General features: G+C 52.9%; 1 protein-coding gene across 3 annotated transcripts in view; it reads right to left on the minus strand.

The window, feature by feature from the left end:
- PLXNA2 (plexin A2) overlaps positions 1-20,024 on the minus strand; it is a 214,114-nt gene that overhangs the window by 29,748 nt on the left and 164,342 nt on the right. For 2 of the 3 annotated variants that reach the window (XM_059673734.1, XM_059673733.1), the window contains 5 exons: positions 10,497-10,648; positions 4,311-4,428; positions 2,025-2,161; positions 283-450; positions 59-152 (listed from right to left, as the gene is read on the minus strand). The exons of the other annotated variant lie outside the window; for it this stretch is intronic. In XM_059673734.1, coding sequence (XP_059529717.1) covers positions 59-152; positions 283-450; positions 2,025-2,161; positions 4,311-4,428; positions 10,497-10,648 — 669 coding nt within the window. The remainder of the gene's footprint in view (positions 1-58; positions 153-282; positions 451-2,024; positions 2,162-4,310; positions 4,429-10,496; positions 10,649-20,024) is intronic. 3 annotated transcript variants of the gene reach the window in all.

Consider the following 20,024-nt stretch of genomic DNA (forward strand, 5'->3'; position numbering starts at 1 on the left):
TACAAAACACTGATACATGCAATATTTGCCGAGGGCCAGGCGACCAGTGGTTACTCACATTGACAGATTCTTTGCCATTAAACTTGACTCGGATCCTTGGCTCCTGAATGACATCCAGGTTGGAGCCTGTGATGGTCAGGGGTGTGTGGCCACTGGGAACAAGCAGAGGCTAGGTTAGGTAAAATTCAAATGGCCACCACCTCACCCCTGGATCCTCTCACAAGCCATACTTGGGCTGAGAGGCTGATGCCACGCGGTGCATTCCTCCACGCCGTGCCTCACCTGGCGATGCTCCACTCCGGCTCGATGCTCTGCACCTGGGGGTCCCCTATGTACTCAAACTTCAGGCTGTTGTTCACACGGGCTCGGTCGACACTCACGAAGACAGGAACACAGCTCTGGCCATTGGACGATGGGGGTGAGACACACACGATCTCATTCATTGACCGCCTGGTGGGGAGACAGCAGGAGGGTTGTGAAGAAAGGCGGGGGCAATCGGGGTGCCCTCTGCTGGAAAAGGAGCTTGTCTCAGTCTGAGGGTGTGGCCAGGAAGTGTCCTTGGTCCTGTGTACTGTATACTATGGAACACTCCCTTGTCAGTATCCTCTTTCCCTGACATCCAGCTCTGGTTCGATGAGGAGAGAGTGGCTGGAGGAGGGGATTAGAGAATGAAGCAGGGGCTGGGCTTCATGCGTTTCACTCTCTTTTCTGGATTTTTCTAGAAAATGACTATTTAACTGATGCTTAGAGTCTAGTCCAGGGGTGGGCAAACTTTTTGACTCGAGGGCCACAATGGGTTCTTAAACTGGACTGGAGGGCCGGAACAAAAGCATGGATGGAGTGTTTGTGTGAACTAATAGAAATTCAAAGTAAACATCATTACATAAAAGGGTACAGTCTTTTTTTTTTTAGTTTTATTCATTTCAAACAGGCCAGATCCGGCCCGCAGGCCGTAGTTTGCCCACGGCTGGCTAGTCAGTCAGTTAATAAATATTCATTGAGTCCAGCAGGCATGGCTCAGTGGTTGAGTGTCGACCTATGAACCAGGAGGTCACGGTTCAATTCCCGGTCAGGGCACATGCCCAGGTTGCAGGCTCGACCCCCAGTGTGGGACGTGCAGGAGGCAGCCGATCAATGATTCTCTCTCATCATTGATGTTTCTCTCTCTCTCTCGCCTTCTTCCTTCCTCTCTGAAATCAGTACAAATATTTAAAAACATATAAATGCATACATAAATAAATAAATATTCATTGAGCACCTACCATGCAGAAAAGTGAACACTCAGTTCTTGCCCTTAGGGAGTTGATGGTCCAAGGAGGAGATTATCAAATACTGGGCGAGTTGGGTTATCATCCATGGATTCTTTAAGAATTCTCTCACCCCCATTCAATGTATTTGACAAATAGTAGGTGTTCAATTTTTTAGGCCTAAGAGATGTCCTGAGGATGAGCCTGGCTTGCTGAGGGCCGAGGCCATGCAAGGTCCATGTTTCTCAAGTAACCACAGTGGGGACCTAGTGAACGTGTGGCCTGATGGTGACGGGACAGCTCCTGGGGGCCTTTCTCATCTGCAGTCTCAGGGCTCTCACTTCTCATTATTGTTAGAAGCACCCAGCCCTGTGATTCATGAGGTGCAAACGGGCTAGTGCTATGTGACCAGAATGGTGTTTGGGTCAAGGATGCAGCACATAGGATGGAGGCAGGCAGGCCTATGTGTGAACATGCACAGGAACATGTGTGCATTATGTGTGAACCTGCACAGGAATGTGTGTCCATATGTGTGAACCTGCACACGAATGTGTATATATGTGTGAACATGCATAGGCCCGTGTGTGCATATGTGTGAACCTGCACACGAATGCATATATATGTGTGAACATGCACAGGAACGTGTGTACATATGTGTGAACCTGCACACAAATGTGTATATATGTGTGGACATGCACAGGAACATGTGCACACATGTGTGAGCATGCACAGGCCACACAAGGACAGTCTCCCAGTGCTCCTTCGAGCGCATCTCACCCATAGAACTCGCAGGTCTGGTTGCCCAGGTACACAGCCACGCTGCTCCCAGCTCCAAGATAACGGCCCGTGATGGTCACCATGGTGCCTCCGGACTCTGGGCCCCGGATGGGGTTGAGGGACAGCACGGAAGGGTTCTTTGGGAGGAAGCAGAGAAATGATCACAGCTCAGGTTTTGTGCAAAGGGACGGACACAGGCTAGACTTAAGGACAGAAGGAGGAACCATGTCCATGCTCTGAGTGGAGGTACTTTTCCTGCCCTTTTGAATCCCACACACTCTCTCCGCCTCCCCCTGGAGCTGAGACCCTTTCTAAGAGGCTTCGGGCATGTCCAGGGAAGACAGAAAGGTCATGCGTTGGAATTAATTAACTCCCCAGGGAGTCTCGTGCCCATAACATTGATGGGAAGGCAGAGGTGACACTGACTAATCTATCAATTAGTTTACAAATTGAGAACAATTTGAAAATGCTTCTCTATCTAGAACCTGTACTGATTTTTTTTGGCACAAAATCGATAGGGCTGGATAAAGCATCACTGCCTGGATCAGGCCACCCTGAGGCTAAAGTCCTCCATTAAGGGCCACGCACATCTGTCCATGCCTCCCTAAGCATGTGAAGGACACGGTAGTGTCCCTGGTGCAGAGGGCTGTACGGGAATGTTAGACATGGCTTCCCCGTCCTGCACCAGGAGGATAGATGGCCCATTGCTGGCTGGGGCTTTTCAGTAAGCTCATTAAGTTGTAAAATTAAGCCTGAAGCTTAGAAGAAATGTCATCAGGCAGCCGACCTGAGTCAAGAAGGATTTGCTTCTGCTTCTACAGAGGGCGGTGGGGCAGAGTGGAAAGTGTATTTAACTGAGCAACTACACAGGCATGAACTAGTTAGTCCCCATTAGCCACTCAGTAGCAATGAGCCCTGAAGCAAGGCTCTGGATCGCCCTGGGCTTTCATTTGCTCCCCTGTGGAGAGCAGGGTGAGCTAACGCGTCTCTATAGCTCCTCCCTGCTCTGGCATTCCGCAGTTCTCTCTGCATCTGGTATTACTGCATTTGCCTCTCACAGAAGACCCCGTCTGTCTGTGCAGAGGATGGGGTAGGCTGGAGGCAGATAGCCAAGGTTCTCTCCAGCCCGAGAGACAAGAATACAAGAAAAAGGTGCAGATGCCGGGACAGGAAGGCAGAGACGGGAGAACCGACAACAAGCAGTAAAAATGCTGCAGAGAACAGCATCTGTGGTTTAGAGATTTTTCAAAACTCTCAGCAAGGCTAGTTTGCCCCCACCTGCTGGTGCTAATACTTCCTAATGAAGCCAGGTAGGTAAGTGTCAGAAAAGGGACTTAAGGGCCCGAAGGCAAATGATTGATTCAGTAGGCACCTTAAAGGAGGCCTTTGTGGTTTTGCTACCTGTTGCCTGAGCACAGAGAGATGGTTTCAGGTGTGAATGTGTGCTTACTTGCGTGTAACCACACCAACACACAGAGCAACTCGCTTGTACACCCCACTCCTGCGATCCCGCACAAAGACACGGTCCTGCAGGATTTCAAGGGCCCCCGCTAAATTCCTACTTACAATATCCTTGGCAGAAAACAAAGCTTGCAGTGAATCTAGACCAGCGGTTCTCAATCTGTGGGTCGCGACCCCTTTGGGGGTCGAACGACCCTTTCACAGGGGTCGCCTAAGACCATCGGAAAACACATATATAATTACATATTGTTTTTGTGATTAATCACTATGCTTTAATTATGTTCAATTTGTAACAATGAAAATACATCCTGTATATCAGATATTTACATTACGATTCATAACAGTAGCAAAATTACAGTTATGAAGTAGCAACGAAAATAATTTTATGGTTGGGGGTCACCACAACATGAGGAACTGTATTAAAGGGTCGCAGCATTAGGAAGGTTGAGAACCGCTGATCTAGACCTTTTTAATTGGGTCCTCCAGGCGCTCTGGCCTCATTAGGCCGAATTAGGCGTGAAGATACTACCTCAGCAGGGAAAAGGGCCACCCCTCCCTAGCCTGGGAGGTGCTAAGATCTGAATTCTAAGAAAGGCCTGATTTTGCCACGTTTAAAACTCTGACCTTTGGCTCTGCTGGGCTCCAGTCTTCACAGAATCCTTAGTCACACCCCCATCCCACTCGGAAAGACAGGCTTGCAAAGTGAGGCCCTAGGTTCCCTTTTCTGGTCTCTTGGCGGTGGTGCCTGGCTTGGGAGGAGGTGTGTGGAGGAGTCCAGAAGGAAGTGTGCCCTTGCTGGGAGCCTGCATGAAACCCCACACTCACCACAAAGGTGTACTGTTGATGGGACTTGGTCATGAACTCTGGTTTGCACTCGCCAATGCACAGGCGCACCGGCCCAGACGTGGTCCCCACGAGGGCATGGCCCATCTCACAGACGATCCTGAGAAGAAAGCACACCTTCCAGTGAGAAGCCGGGCAAGAGCTGGCATCCCTGCCCCTGCTGCTCACTGTCACAATGAATGACTCCTCACAGCCTTTCAACAGTGCTGAACCAACCAAGATGCAGCTTGCTCACCCATCTGAGCTGTGTGACCTTGAGAAAACAGCTTTCCCTCTCTGAGCATTAGTGTCTCATCTGTGGAGTGAGACGTTGGATGAGATCATCTCTAAAGCCCCGTGTGCCTCCAAAATGCCCAATTCTCTGAACAAGCGTGTGGTACCCAGTGCCTAGTGCAGTGCCTACCCCTGGGTGGCTGCCTGCTATTTGTGAAATAAACCGAATGCCCAACAGAGAGGTTCTGCCCAATTGAGTGTTCTTTCCCATGTGACAAGCCAACACTGCAACTCTCCCTAAAAGAGGGAGCGAGGGCCTATTTGCCGAACTGATTCAATTGTGGTTTGCTTCCTGCAGTGAGTTTTCAAAAGAGAAGAGATAATCCGGTGAGATAGTGAGAGCCCAGAACAGGAGCCTGGAGCACAGCGGGAGGAGTGGAGTCCTGTGGCAGCGGGCGAAGGGCTGGGAGGCAGATGAGTTCATTAGGACAGTGGCGGGCACTGGACTCCCACTTAATCAAGGGCTGAGCGCAGGAAGCTGCTGGGGGAGGCGGGGACCCAGCCCCGGGGTTGGAAGTCAGGTCTCGTGTTAACAGGAGAGAGAGCTGGAGAGGAGAGGGATGCAGCATTCTCTCTCATGAAATGCAGATCGATACCCCCCAGGGATGACTTCCCTGGGGCCTGAGATAAGTTACAACAAGCACAACCAGAGACTGGTTGCCTTGGCCACAGATTAGAAATGGTGGGTGGCTGGAGGGACTGAAGCAATCGGGTTCTTGGGGAGACCTCTTGCCTGGAATGGTAGACGTGGGGTGCGTGGGAAAGGGTCCCACCAGGCAGAGCAAAAAGGAACCTGGGGACAGAGACAATGATTTTCCTTCCCTCCCAACCACACGTTAAGAGTTCAGAGCAGCCTGGCACCCTTGGTAGGTTTGCTTAGTGGGGAGTCAGTAAAAGACCCCCCCCCCCCCATCCCTCACCCCCGGCACTAATCCCCAGCCTTATCCTGGCCCGGTGGGGAAGATCGGCTTTTAACCCAGCGATGCTTATCTCAACCGCTTCTCTAGGAAGGAAGGTAACTAAACCGAAATTTCATTCCGATGCAATGAAACCTGCATTAAACAAATACACCGCATGCTCGCACACACGGCGTGCGCGGATCTCCATTTCCTCCATCACAGTTAATCCCAAATAAGCACTTCACTCCTGGTGAATATTTACTTAACATGCAATAACTGTCTGGCTACGTTTAGCATATTAGATTCAACAAGCAAGAACTGAATCACAGGGACGGCTACTCTCCCGTCCCTTTCTCTGTGAATGAATACGTTAATTATGAACCCAGAGTAAAGATGAGAGCGATGATCAATTAGTATTTTACACGTAGCTGTCTCCTCAAACCTCATTAGCAGAGCATCGGAGAAGCCTAATTTATGGCACTGTGTGTGGTGATCTCAGTGCTGCTACCTGCGTGGAGTGGCCACGCTCAACCTGCCTCCTGGGCCCTAGCGCCGGCTGCTGTGTGGGGCCGGGCCACCCTGCAGACCATGAGGAGCTCCAGAGGCACAGAAGAGAAGTGGGCAGGTATGTCTCCTTCCCTCTCTTCCAATCAGGGCTTTCTTGTCCCTCACTCACCCCTCTCCCCACCCCCCACACTTGGACAATCTGTGCCGAAGTGATTCTCAAGAAAAGGAGGAAGGAATCATGGCAGGCTTGATATCGTGGCAAGAGGAAACATGAGCATATGTGAAGGTCATGGGCATATCTGTTCCTCCTTGGGCCACCCCAGGGCCTGTCGAGGAGAAGACAAAGCCTAGACCGGCTTCAGCTGTGCCTGGAGGGCGTTAACAATGGGCCAGGACCTCTGGGCACTCTGCCTTTTCTAGAACATTCTTTTTTTTTTGCTCAGGGTTCATGTCCCAAAAGATACGCCTCACATGTCAAACACCTGGGAGAAAGGGGATGCATAGAGATGGGCACTGACCAGGTGTCCACGGCTGAATGGCTACAGTAGGCTCTGAGTGCCTCGCCTAGAAAGGGGTGATGTGGGGGGTCAGGGGCTGGGCAGGGGGGGCTGGACCGCTGCAGCTGACCCTCTCCCACTGGTGGAATGAGGTTCCACTGCAGCGAGTGAGCGGGGAGAGAGGCGGTGGGCTGCGGAAAAGGGTCGGTCGGTCTCAAACAGGTGAGAATCCTAAGGAACCAGGCAGCGTCGTAGAAGAACTCAGTGCCCTCGAACTCTTGTCCCTTTCCTTCCCGGGAGCCAGGGCTTGCCTCCTGGAGTGTATCTGTTGCAGGTAGCTGTTCTCTGAGCTCAGGGACAGGGGCAGTTCCAGGAGACAGGAAGGGCAGCCGCAGGGAGTGGGGAGGTTATCATGAGGAGTGTGGGTCCGGCCAAAGCAGATTCTGCGTCTCCATAGTAACAGGAGCTACCCTGGACTGAGCGGTGACCTGGCAGGCACTGGGTAGGACAGGATCCTGTGTCCTCAGCCTCTCCTACTGGGAGGGTCTGATGAGCTCCTTTTATAGACAATGAAACTCAGGCTCCGAGGTGCTCGGTGACTCACTGTAGCCACAGCTCTGTTAGCCGCAGTGCCCTATTCAAATCCACGTCAGCCGGCTCCAAAGCTCATGCCTTTGACCACTCCACCGCCTCTGGGATTAATGGAGGGACCTGTGTGTCTGTTGGGAAGGGGCCAGGGTCAACATGGCAGCCATGCTGGGGTGGAGTTGAGGTTGCTGTGGGAAGAGGAGTGGGGGAGGGAAGGCCTGGCTGGGGTCCCAAAGCCCCGAGAGCTAACTACCTGTGCCCCCGCCTTCCTGGCTGTCAATGGCCACAGGCAGCGGTGTGTGCACCACTTCCTCCTTCGGGCCTTACCAGGGGGCCAAGTTCCTGTGGTTTGATTTCTGGAGGCCGCCTGCCTTCCCTGCCTCCTCCCAGTGTCCCTGGTGGCTCTGGGCTCCCTACGCGCCATTAGGAGACAACAGATGGCCATGTTTTCTCCTGATAAAGTGAGGAGTTGGACTAAATCCCTGTCCAGCAGTTACTTAGCTCCAGCGTTTGAAGGCTTGACTCCTCCTGGTTGGCAGGGATTTCTGGAGACACATTAGTGCCACCAATGAGCTTTCTAATAGTGGGAGGAGCAGGCCCCGTGGGGCACACACTTTACCCCTTCTGCCATCCTAAGGACCACAGACGTGACTGTAGGGACCATCTATGTCTACATACCCATTTTCCAGATGAGACATTTGAGGAGCAGAGAGCAAAGTTACTTGCCCAAAGTCTTCTACCTAGCTCATCAACAGCTGAACTCTTGGCCCCCTGCCAGTGCCCTCACACCCACCCGACCACCTCCCTTAAATTGGCATAGGCGATCGTTTTCAGCCCAGCACTGTGCACCTGGGGTGGGGGGCACAGGCATCCAACACCCATCCAGCTGTGGCTGAGTTCACAGGTGCTGAAGATAGGAGGGAGGTGGTCTGAGCCCTGGAGCTGAGAGTCGATCACACAGAGCCCCCGTCCCAGGACTGGCTCCGTTGCGGCCTCAACCTGCGTCCCACTGCCCGGAAAATGCCCTGTGGTGGGATCCTCCGGCCCTCGCAGTCCTGTGGGGTGCCGACTGTAGGACTAAGTGGGGCCCTTTAACCAACATTAACCTAATTGCTGAGTGATAGATGGCAGGCACCAGCATCTGGTGAGCCATTACCGTGCCTGCTAATCCTGCCTGCAGCCAGGACTCTGCACCGTGCACGGCGAGCCAAATCCATCTCTCGCAGACATCTGTAACGATTGTGCCTGCTGCTCCCTGCCTGGGATGGAGGCTTTAATGATGTTAACAAACTCTGAAACCTCGAGAGCAGTGATGAGCCTGGCACGGCTGGAAACCAGGGTTGCATCCCGCTGAGGCGCTGGGCGCGCCCGCCCCTGCGGCCTGCCCTGTGCCCGGAGGCGGTGTTGGTGGTTTTCTAGGGCGACCACCAGCCTTGGCAGGGAGCCCTGGTCCATTCTCCTTCCCAGGCTCCTTCCAGTTCCTATCAGGACTGTCTTCCCCGTGGCCCTGAGCGAGTGCAGAGCATTTGATTTCATAGATAAAACTTTCTTACATTCGTAGGGCACGTTACAGTCCCCGTGTTCTCATCTTACTGAATTTTCCTCAAAACCCGTGCAGCAGGCATCATGGTTTCCATGAGGCCGATGATGGTCAGGAGACCGGACAGATGGCTAAGGTCTCGGGGCTGGGCAGGGGAGCAGCCAGGACTCAGAACACTTTTGCATCCCAAACCTCATGGCACGTCCATGTCCCACTGCCCAAGCTCTTCTCACCTCAAAGCCATACCCCTCACCCACCCAAGTCCTTTCCCATGGCATCTCCCCAAGCTGGAGACTTAGCTCATGTCTAGAGGCACAAGGCAGGGCCTGGACGCCCCAGGGATTTGGGTCAGTGAGACCGAGGGGCTAGCTCAGCCTGGCAGGGCACTGGCCCCTGTAAAGCCATTGACTGTGAGGATCTCTCAGGCCGGCCTGGCTCCTGCCCACAGCTGTCCCCTCCTCTCCTGGCTCAGAAGTGCTACTAAGTCACGTCCCTTTTCCCTCCCTCCTCTCTTCCTGCAGACCCTGCCAAACTTTCCCCACATGCTCTCCTCGCAGGGCTAAGTTTGCCGGTGAAGGATCCCACAGGAAGGAGCTGCAGGTTGAAGGATCAGGCTCCTTCTCCCCTGCTGGCAGGCGTCCCACCCAGCCTCAGAGTCTGGGAGTTCACCCTCTCGCCCTGACCCAGCCCTGGGCCGCACTGGGATCAAGGCCCCCGAACCTGGAAGCCACTTAGTGATACATCATGAGATTTCCAGGCCACTCTCACCCCGAGTCCACCCCATCGCTGGTCAGGAAGGGAAGACTCCAGGCCCTGCTCTGCCTTGGCCATTTGTGCTCTGAGCGAAAGGGACAGGTTTTCACTCCTTTCTTGCTTTGTAAAATGACGATAACTGTATGTACCTCGCAGAGTCCTGACCAATGAAAAATGAGATAATCGGTGAGACTGTGCAAGTGCTGATAGAAGAAAGTGATGCCATTTTTATGGTCGCTGATGCCACTTTTATGGTTGCTACTAAAGCTTGGTTCTGGGGGTGGGGGTCAGAGGGAGGACCTGAGGCTGCAGGGGGCAAAGCTTAGGGGGAGAAGCCCCATCCCCAAGCCGTGCTCTGAGAACCCCTGGCAGGGCTGTGTTCTCTGAGGAACGAGGGTGACCTGACCAGACTTTATGTGACCAATGATACAGAGTGATCTGGCTGCTCCCCGCCTTTTCTCCTTTGAAGGGGAGGCACCCCTCCTTGTACCCTCCCGCCCCCGCTTCATGCCCGCCTCCTGCCCACCAACTCCACAGTGGCCGCCACTGCCAAGTGAACACCCAGATTGGAACATATGTCACTCGTGGTGGAGCCCCGATCGCCTGTCCGCTGCGACATGCCTATTTTCTAATTTCCAGCTGACATTTCCCTTAGTGAAATAAATGAATTTGCTCCGGCGGAGGCCCTGCTCGGATTAAGCTGCTGTCAGAGCCCCAGGAGCCAAACAAATTGTTGCCCACAGCCCACCTTGCGGAATGCATTCCAATGGGGCCTGGCGGGGAGGGGCCGGGAAGAGGCGGAGCCTGGGCTGGCTGGGAACTGACTCAGTCATGCCAGCGGGCAGGGGGAAACTGAAGGAGGGGCAGCATTGCACAGGGATCCCTGATGCCAGAGGAGCTAGGGGACAGGGAAGAGAATAGACTATGACCTTCTGAGAATGGAGGTGGGAAAGGACAGGGCCCTGGGTGGACTTCTGGGGGCAGGGTCCACGGGAGAAGGGAGATGGGAAATGACTCTTGGAAAAGCCCCAGAGAAAGGGGGGTGGAGGGGAGTCTCCGCCCGCCCAGAAGCTCCCCTGGGAAGGGGCAGGCCAGAGCAGACCGGACTCACTGCTCAGCGATGATGTACTCCCCGGGCAGGGGTGTGCAGGGCACCCCAGCCACCTGCACGTGATGGGCGATCTCGGAGAAGTCCAGACCCAGGTTCACGCCGTGGATGGTCACTCGAGTCCCTCCTTCGGGTGGTCCAGACACTGTCAAAATCTGTGGGAGGGAAATGGGATTAGCAAGCCTGCAGTCAGTCCTCAGGAGTACAGACAGCAGCCTCCACTGCCTTCCTGAGGGAGGCGCGGGGGACTTGGATGGACATCTGGAACCTGGGTGAACAGCGAGCGTTTTCTCTACTTTGTAGCTTGTCTAGGATCCTGGCACCATATTTCTTATACTACTTCCTCGGGTCTTTTGGTCATTAACTCATTCATTCATCCAATTATTAAACAGAAAACAGAAAGTACTAGACTCAAGGAATAAAACCATTGTTTGAACCATTGTTTGAACATGTCTCTAATTCACCAGTTGCCTGATTGTGAGAGTCATCTCTACCAGTCTCACCCCAGGAGCTCCCGAGTACCAAACAGAGGGTGTTTGTGAGCATTCTCTACACCAAAGAGGCCTTGCAATTGTGAGGTGCTGCCATTGCCACTCCTGCGTGCGGGACTCTGTGGGAATACAGTGATGAATGCACAGGAAGTATGCCCGCAAGGAAGTATGGTTGAGAGGAGAGATGAAGGAGGCCATACACAATGCTGATGCCGGGCACTTGGTGGATTCCAGGCAAAGCTGGGGGATCCCAGAGGAGCCTGAGGTGAGGCAGCAGCAGAGGGATGATCAAAGATGGGAGGGTGTTTTATGTTGTTCTGGAAAAAAATCCCTGTGATGCATGCTAAAGCTCCCCCTTCCCCCAACAATAATAATAACTTTAGGATTTCCCAAATTTTGCTGGCTTTCTGTGAGTAAGTATTATTTATGGATTCATTTCTTAATCCAGTCACCACATGATGACTGTCTCATTTTGCTCTGGCCCAACAGGGAAGGGAACAGCAGAATCAGGCTCTCCCAAGGCGTAAACTTCTGTCTAGGGCAGTGATGGTGAACCTATGACACGCATGTCAGAGGTGACACGCAAACTCTTATTTTTGGTTGATTTTTCTTTGTTAAATGGCATTTAAATATATAAAATAAATATCAAAAATATAAATCTTTGTTCTACTCTGGTTGCAAAGATCAAAATATGTCTATATGTGACACGGCACCAGAGTTAAGTTAGGGATTTTCAAAATGCTGACATGCCGAGCTCAAAAGGTTTGCCATCACTGGTCTAGGGAGAGATCAGGCTCAGGAAGAATGCAGCTCTTAGAGATCCCACGGATGCCAGGGATACGTTCACACCGTGGGCCACAGACATCCAAAGCTGAAGGACATCAGACCAGAACCCAGTCCTAAGCAACAACACGCAATTCAGAACTGGAAGGGGACTTGGGTATCTTAGTCTAAGATGCTTATACAACCTATACACACAGTTGTAAGGAAGTCCAGGGCTCCTTCCACGACCACAGGAAAGGCAAGGTGGGGAGAGAGGGAGGGGGTTGGTCAAGGCTAAGAGTCCACCAGACTCTCCCGGATGAGGCCTCTGGGCAGAGAGCTGCAGCCTTGGTTCCTTCTGTCCTTAGGCCCTTCTGGGGAGCTTGCCCTTATGCCCATACGTGCTGGTGGGGTGGCCAGTGGGCAGATGAGTCCGGGCACAGATGACAGGTGAGTGTAGGTGAAAATGCTGTTGAAGGCTCTGGAAACTCTTCCACCTCTCGCCTTCCCTAAGGGGCCCTGCTCTCTTACTGTGATACGGGCACCGTAAGTTCTGCCACCAATTCAAACACGAGTTCCCAGGTGATCGTGGACTGAGAAGAGATGTTGGGGATGGGACCACCACCATCCCTCCTCCCTCACTGCCTGAGATCTCAGTAATTGGGCTGCACAACCAGGACCTGAGATCACTCTGACCTCCTGACATCCTCCCCTCCCCCCCACCCCCCCGCCATCGCCTGCAGGCCTTATAAGGTGCAGCCTCCTTCCTTCCTTGTCACCCCAGGCCCTGAACTCATCTCATGCAGGGACTCATTTCACCTAAGTCACCTTGTCTATGGCTCTGACTCCCTTTCATGGGAATAAAACATCCCACCTTATGAATAAAACCAACAAGATTCATGAAATGAATCAATGGAGGGAGAGTGGAGGGGCACACAGGCATCTCCGAGTGCTGGCGTGAGTGTGGGGGGAAGGCGGGACAAATTGGAGATAAAAGCGCTGGCATGAGGAACTGTGGCCCACAGCTTTTCTGTCCCTGGGATGCTAAAAATAAGCAATACTTGGTCTTGGCTCTCCCACTCTCCCCTGGCAGTGTCTCAGGTCCCCGGGCCTCCTGGACTCTGCAAGATGGACCCTGGGCAATGAGGACCATGGAAGGGGCTTCTCCCATGCCCCATGCAGGAGCCTCTGTTGGAAGGAATATTGCTCTCAACAAGCTTGAGCACCTGGCTGGCTCTCTTTTGATCCACTTGGAATGAGCTCAGCTGGCCCCTCTCCCCCTCCCCCAGCCACCTGGATGGCAGGAACCCACCTACTAAAAGCAATTGACAAACCTGTGGTGATTGGTTCACTCTCCTTCCCCCACTTTTATTTTTAAAAATGCATTCTTTTGCTCACTGCAGTTAATTACAACCTTTCAGAAAAACTGTGAAATGAAATCTTTCTGGAAAGACTAAAAATATTTTCGTCTTGCAGGTAGCATGTAGGGATTGTATTGTGAGGAGGCAGGGGTGTTGGCAGGTTCCATGGGGCAGCTTCCTCCTGCTGGCAAGTCGTTTAGTATCCCCTGCCCACGCCTCAGGGTCAGGGTCAGGGACATGGTCATGGGCACTGAGCTGCTCAGAAGCGTAAGCCAGCTTATACTGTGCAGGGAAGGAAGACTTAAAAAAAATCATGAGCAAGTGTCATGATCTTGGCATGAAGACACATGTTGAAGAGGTAGATAGTTTGGGGCGTAGAGACACCAGCCTGATCTTTTCTAAGCCAGCGACCAGCTGCGGGAATGCAAACCTGGAGAACCAGAGTCCTTCTGAGTCATTGGAAAGCACCCGGGGAATGCTGGGGCCATGTGGCTCTTCTTCCCTACAGGGCACACGCTATGTGCTATGTGACATGCTATGTGCTTGCGGCCAGCACCTGGGGTAGGGGGCGGAGGCATTCAGCATCCATCATGCCCTGGGGCTCACATCTTCCTTGATTAAAACAAAACTGATGGGTAAAAGTCTGGATTTCCCAAACATAGGTGAGGTGGTGAGCATTTGATTTGCACGAGAATTCCCAATGCCTCCATTACTGATGACTTTCAAATCTATATTGTTGGCTCAGACCTGCCTCTCGAGCTCCACATCCATATATCCAATTGCTACTGGACACCTCCACTTCCACTGTGTGTCCCGCAGGCACCTCACATTTCACCAGGTCTAAAAATGAACTCTTAATTTTTTCTCCTTCCACCTCTAACCTCATTATCCTCCCAGATTCTCTTTCAAGGTTAATGGAATCACTGTGCACCCAGCCGGGAATCTTGCATTTTCAACTGTTTCCCTCCTCTTGCCTACCATGCGTAATGCATATGGTCGGCAGGCATGACCAGTTCTTACTCCCAGGTATTTTTTTGAATCTGTGCTCTGCTCTGTGCTCCAGACCAGGTGATAAGCAGGGCTCTACCACCTCTCACCCATGCTAACAGCCAGAACCCCATGTTCCTCCCTTAGGTCTGACCTTCATGAACACATACTTGCCCAGTTACTAGCTGCTTTAAAAACCTGTCAAGGCACCGGCCCTTCAGGTTCTGACCTTTGTGACTTCTTCATCCACATCTGCCACCCTGTACTATGTCTTCTGTACTACGCCCCCCCAGATACCGGTGATTCTCACACACACACACACACACACACACACACACACACACACACGCACACACGCACTTTAAAATTTCTGGGCCTTTGCTCATGTCGTTGCTCTCCCCTGGCTTACAAATCAGAGAGAGTCAGGTGGCGCTCTGGGCTCAGAGTGCAAAGGGACAGGAAGGTATCCTGTTGGACACAGCCCCTGCTATCTGAAGGCTTCCACGTGAGAATGAGTGTAAGGGCCTTGATGCCTGTGCAGTGGCTGGGGTGGTAAAAACGCAGGCATCCTGCTTTCCTATTTCGCCTCAGCACCAGGTATTGGGGAGATGCTACAGAGGGGAGGCTTGATGAGAAAGGATCTATTCTCCAGAGAGGGGGTGAGCAGGATCCCTCAGGACACCCCCTCAGACCAGGCAGCTGCAGTGTCCCAAGCCCACCCTGGAGACTAATCCTAAGGCTCTTTTCTTAAAAGCAGCATTAGAGCCCGGCCCATGGGGCTCAGTGGTTGAGCACTGAAATATGAATAAAGCAGGTCACAGTTTGATTCCTGGTCAGGGCACACGCCTGAGTTGCAGGCTTGATGCCCAGCAGGGGACATGCAGGAGGCAGCGAATTGATGATTATCATCATTGATGTTTCTGTCTCTCTCTTCCTCTTCCTTCCTCTCTGAAATCAATTATATATAATTTTTAAAGCAGCATTAGATTGCAAAGCACCCAGTGTAGCACTCACAAAGCTTGTTTCTCTCAGGAGCAAAGTCTTGCCCATCCAACCCGGTCTATAAAGAGGTAAGTTGCTGGAGTCCCAGGTACTGCTTATAGAACTCCAAGGAAGGTCTTGCCTTCTGCCTTGCAGATCAGGAAGGTGTTGGGCTACAGCAGAAGGGAGAGGTGAAGGTGAGAGGGCAGGTGGAGTTACACAGATTTCCCCACTGACAGGGGAGAAGATATGGCCGGGATGGAGAGAGACCATCCGATGCTCAGGCAGTGTCTGTAGCAGGAAGAGAGTGGCCTCTGGCGTCAGATAGACTTGAGTTTGAATTCCAGCTCCGACACGTGTGGGCTGTGTGACCTTCCATCCCTGTGTCCTTATCAGAAAACGGACAGTGATGCTCGCCTCACAGGGATGTTGGAAAGTCCCTAATGCAGTGGTGGGTTGGAGAGCAGGCCTTGAAAGTAGGCCATTTCCTTCCTTGTGTTCCCCCATACCTGTGCCTTCCTAGATCACAAAATCACGGGGTGGCAGTGTTGGTCGGGAGCTTTAGAGGGTGGGGCTCTTCCTGCTGATCTGGAAGGAGGACACGTGGACCAGACACACATAACCTAGATGCTGGGGTGGCCCAGCTGGGAAGAGGTGCCCTGGGTTGACTGGAGAAAGCCTGGGAGGTGGCCTGCAGCCTGGGCTTGGGCAGGGAGTGGCTGGGGTGCTGAGGACAGGGCCTGGGTTTTGGTGGGTTCTGGGCCCTGCACAGAAGCATAGTCTGAGCCATGCATCACCTTTTCTCCTGGAATAAATTTGGGAAGACACTGGTCCTGTCTAAAATGGTCCACATCCCTTCCTCCCGTCCTTCTCTCACCACGTCTTTTTCCCTTGGCTAGTAGCCGTTCTGGGGTAGGCACTGACCTTCATAATAAATGCAATGGATTATTTTAAGTAATTCAGTAATTCTGAATGAGACATCCACACAAACAAGTGGTTTGGCAGTTTGGGCTGAGTGTGTGTGTGTGTGTGTGTGTGTGTGTGTGTGTGTGTGTGCAGTGGCTGAGGGCGTGGAGAGAGGGAGAAGGAAGCTGAAAACCTGTGAAATCAGCTGGCAAGATCTTTAGATATTGACTCATTTCAGCCCCGTGCTCTGAAACCTATTATCATGTGGACCAGAGAGCTATTTAAATTCTCTGTGGTCCTCGGCAGTCAGAGCCCGAAGTCAGGCACGAGGGAGAGAGGATCCCAGAAGCAGCTGCTGTTGCTGAGGGGGGCGAAGGGGGCATGACGATCTCCCCTACGTTCTGTGCTTGCTCCTGCTGGGACCCCCTCCCTACCCACCTCCCTGAGCTCTGGGTCCCCACAGCTAGACAGCTAACTCCCATGTGCATTTGAAATGCCCAGGAAGCGTGCCCACTGCGAGTCAGAGGCTTTCTCTGACTCCCTGGGGTAGGGTTGGCAGCACCTTCTCCTACACGCCCACTGCCCTCTGGGAAGGTCCCGGGACAGCAGAGCCCACAGGGACTGTAACTGCCTTTTCCTCATCGAGTTGATAACTATCTTGGGACAGGGACCCTCTCACATTAGCTTAGCAACCTAATACTCAGCGCGCTGCCTTGACAGACATCCCCAGCTCTTGTGACTGGGAAGTGCTGGTCTCGACCGGATTCTGGAACAAACTGCCCTTTCATGACGGCTGGGAGCATGGAGGTGCCCAGTGTGGCTGGGGATGCTGCTGCTTCTCCACGTGGAATCATCAGGACGCTCTTTCTGCATCTCCCCGGCTTTCATGTAAGCCAGTTTCCGCTGTGATTCCGCATCGAACGGACGACTTAGCAGCTGCCTCCTCATCAAACATCTTTCAGACACTGAGGACGGCCAATCTGTCACCCCTGGCCTTCGCTGCTGTGATTCTCTTAGCCTTCTGTCGGGAGATCTTGTTTTCTAAGCCCTTTGATCACTGCAGATGCTGGTCTTTGGACCTCGGGTTCCCGTGCGTCCTCGGAGAGGGTAGTGACCCCTAGGCTTGTGCCCAGGACTTCCTTCCCTTGTCACGCAGACATTCCCCAGGCCGGTCCTGCGCAAATGCGAGGGCCAGGGTAGCCCCTTGGTCTCCTTCCCCTTCCTTTCTTTTCTCTCTGGGCTTCCTTCGCCCGTTTTAGGCACCTCTCACCCTGCTAGTCTCTCCTCCCTAAAGAAACCTTTATTTGCATCTTAATGGGACATTAGGTTCCGGTTATTACCTTGTCTTAAGAGTACTGGCCTTTTAACTGGCTGTAGGCTATGAAGTGTTTGTCTATTTGCAGGATTCGGAAGGAAAACGTGGGAACGCATTAGGGCGAAGGGCTGAGTTCAGCAGCCCTAAACTCCATCTGAGAAGCAGTCACTGACCAGGCCTGGGTATAAAGGGGTTAGTTAGTCTGAGTCCTGGCCGAGCACTTCTTCATCTGCTCATCTTCAGCCAGAGGATGTGGGGTGAGGCTGGCGTGTGCTGATGGCAGGGGACTAACTCGGACAGTCTTGTGTCCTGCTGGGTCCTCTCACGCTCAAAGCCTCCCAACACCTCTGGTTTGGAGAGCCACTTCCCCAGCTCCCCAGACCCCACTGCCCCGCACCGCGGCTGAATCTGTGTTCCTGTCCGACTGTGTCACGTGTGTTTCCACCGTGGGTGCCGTGACCTGGAAACCAGTCCCCATGCTGCTGCACTCACCCTGATTCTCATGGAGCAGTTTGGAGGGAACTGTGCCACCAAGCCGCCCTAGGGCCAGCGCAGATGCAGCCGGTTAATTACAGCTGGAGAGCTCCCAGGGGCTGCACCAGGGAGTGGTGAGGGAGGTGCCAGGCCCGGGGCTCCGCAGCCTGGGGAGTGTGGGGTGGGCCATTCCTGGGGCTCAGGAGCCTTGCAGGGGTGGAGTGGGGGCCTCCTGCTGGGTCCAGGCTTAAGGGGTCAGAGGAGAACCCCTTCTTGGTGGGCGCCTCACAAAGCCCAGCTCCCATCCTGGAACCCATCTTCCTCTGGTTGCATCTCTTGTCTGATAGACACAGTGAGAAAAGACAGAATCCGGCATCCGCTCCAGGTCATTAAAGATTCTGCTAATGATGACGACCGGCTCTGCACTTACTAAGTACTTATCATGAGCCAGGAATTGTGCCAAGGGCTTTACATATTTATCCCATGATGCGCTCCAAACAAGCTTGGAGGGAGGGACTATTATGATTGCTATTGTATAGATGGGGAATAGTGGTCCAGAGAGGTTAAGTAACTTGCTCAAGGTTGCACAGGGAGTGGCAGAGCCCAGCTAGGCCTATCTAACCTGTGCTTTCAGCCTCGGCACAACAGTGCCTGAGCTGGTCATCATCCCACCCTGGGGCAGATCCTGGGTCAACTCAAGCTGATCTGCCCATGGGTTCCCTCTCCTCAGGCCCCCGTCCCCTCCCTCAGCTAAGGCCAAGCTTGCTGCTTTCCAAGCTCTGAGTTTGGCTTTGCTGGTCACTGAGGTCTCTCCAAACTTCTCAGCTTCCCTCCTCTCTCCTCTCTGCCCCTGTCCCTGTGACTGTACCCCCCTTCCCTCCGGCACCTGTCCCTGGGAGTGGGCACTGGCTTTCTCCCCATCCCTGCAGCGGGCTGATGCCAGAGGCCAGCCCTTCCCTGCCTCCAGCCCTGTGGTGAGAGTTCCAATTGTCTAAGTGAGCCCAGGAGAGGGGTTGAGAATGGTCTACTGGTCAAAGGCGGGCTCTAGCATCAAGTAGCTGAGGGTTAAGTCCCAGTCCTAAAACTTACTAGCAGTGAATTCAAGGGAGTTACCACACCTCACAGAGCCTTGCTTTCCTCACCTGTCCGATGGGGCTGGCAATTATAATAGCTCAACCTCCTAAAAGTTACTGTCGGGTCTGAATGAGTTAACATACCTGAGATGCGAAGCCCCATGCGAGGTGCCAGGTTAAGCATTCAGTGACTCTTAGTTAATTATTTTTCTTCTTATTATTTTATGAGTAAGAAATCGGGCAGAAGGTGGGCTAGCTAAAGACCAGAGGAAAAATGTCTCCTTTTTTCTAAAAAAAAATTGATTCTAGAGAGAGGAAGGGAAAAAAAGAGGGAGGAAGGGAGGGAACATCGATGTGAGCGAGAAACATGGATTGGCTGCCTGACACACACACCCTGACCCAGTACTGAACCCACATCCTGGGTCTGTGCTCTGACTGGGAATTTGGTGTACGGGATGGTGCTCCAACCGACTGAGCCACACCAGCCACGGCAAGTGGCTCTGGCTCCTATGCAGGTGAGCCTCTGGTGTTGTTCTTGGTGGGGACTCAGGTCACATTGTGGATCAAAGCTCAAGCATCCCACAATCAAGACAAGTCTGTGAGGACAAGGCTCATCTCCTGACTCACTCCTTTCCTGTTGCTTAGAGCTTCCCTAACCATAGAGAGCAGTGATGCTGGCATTGTGCCTGCGAATGCTGATCCCACCCTGGATCCCAAAGACACCTGATGCTCATCCAAGATAGCACATTGTCACAGTCTTTTCCAACTTGGGGTGTGTGTGTGTGTGTGTGTGTGTGTGTGTGCGCGCGCGCACGTGGGTGTGCACACTCTTCACAGTGGGCGAGAGCCCAGCTGATGGCTCTGCAGGAATCTATAGCCCTGGCGGTGCCAGCTCTCCTACCCGACATGAATCCTGGCTGCCTCTGTCTTAGCTGATAGGACATTCAAAACCTAATTGTTATCTCAGCAGAGTAACTCCATTATTCATCTTGACACCATCCCCCGTTAGCGGTGTGTTGCAGGGATGTTATATTAATGAGGCCTGCAAATAAAGGAACGGGGATCAGAGTGCTGACTTGTTTCTCAGCAACGTGGGCTACTTCTCTTGTATTTGTCGGGAACTTTGCAGCCAGTCACTCTGGCCCCGGGCAGGTGGCGTTTGGCCTTTTCTGCGGAGATTT

The sequence above is a fragment of the Myotis daubentonii genome, chromosome 18 (assembly GCF_963259705.1).
Source record: "Myotis daubentonii chromosome 18, mMyoDau2.1, whole genome shotgun sequence".
Taxonomy (NCBI): domain Eukaryota; kingdom Metazoa; phylum Chordata; class Mammalia; order Chiroptera; family Vespertilionidae; genus Myotis; species Myotis daubentonii.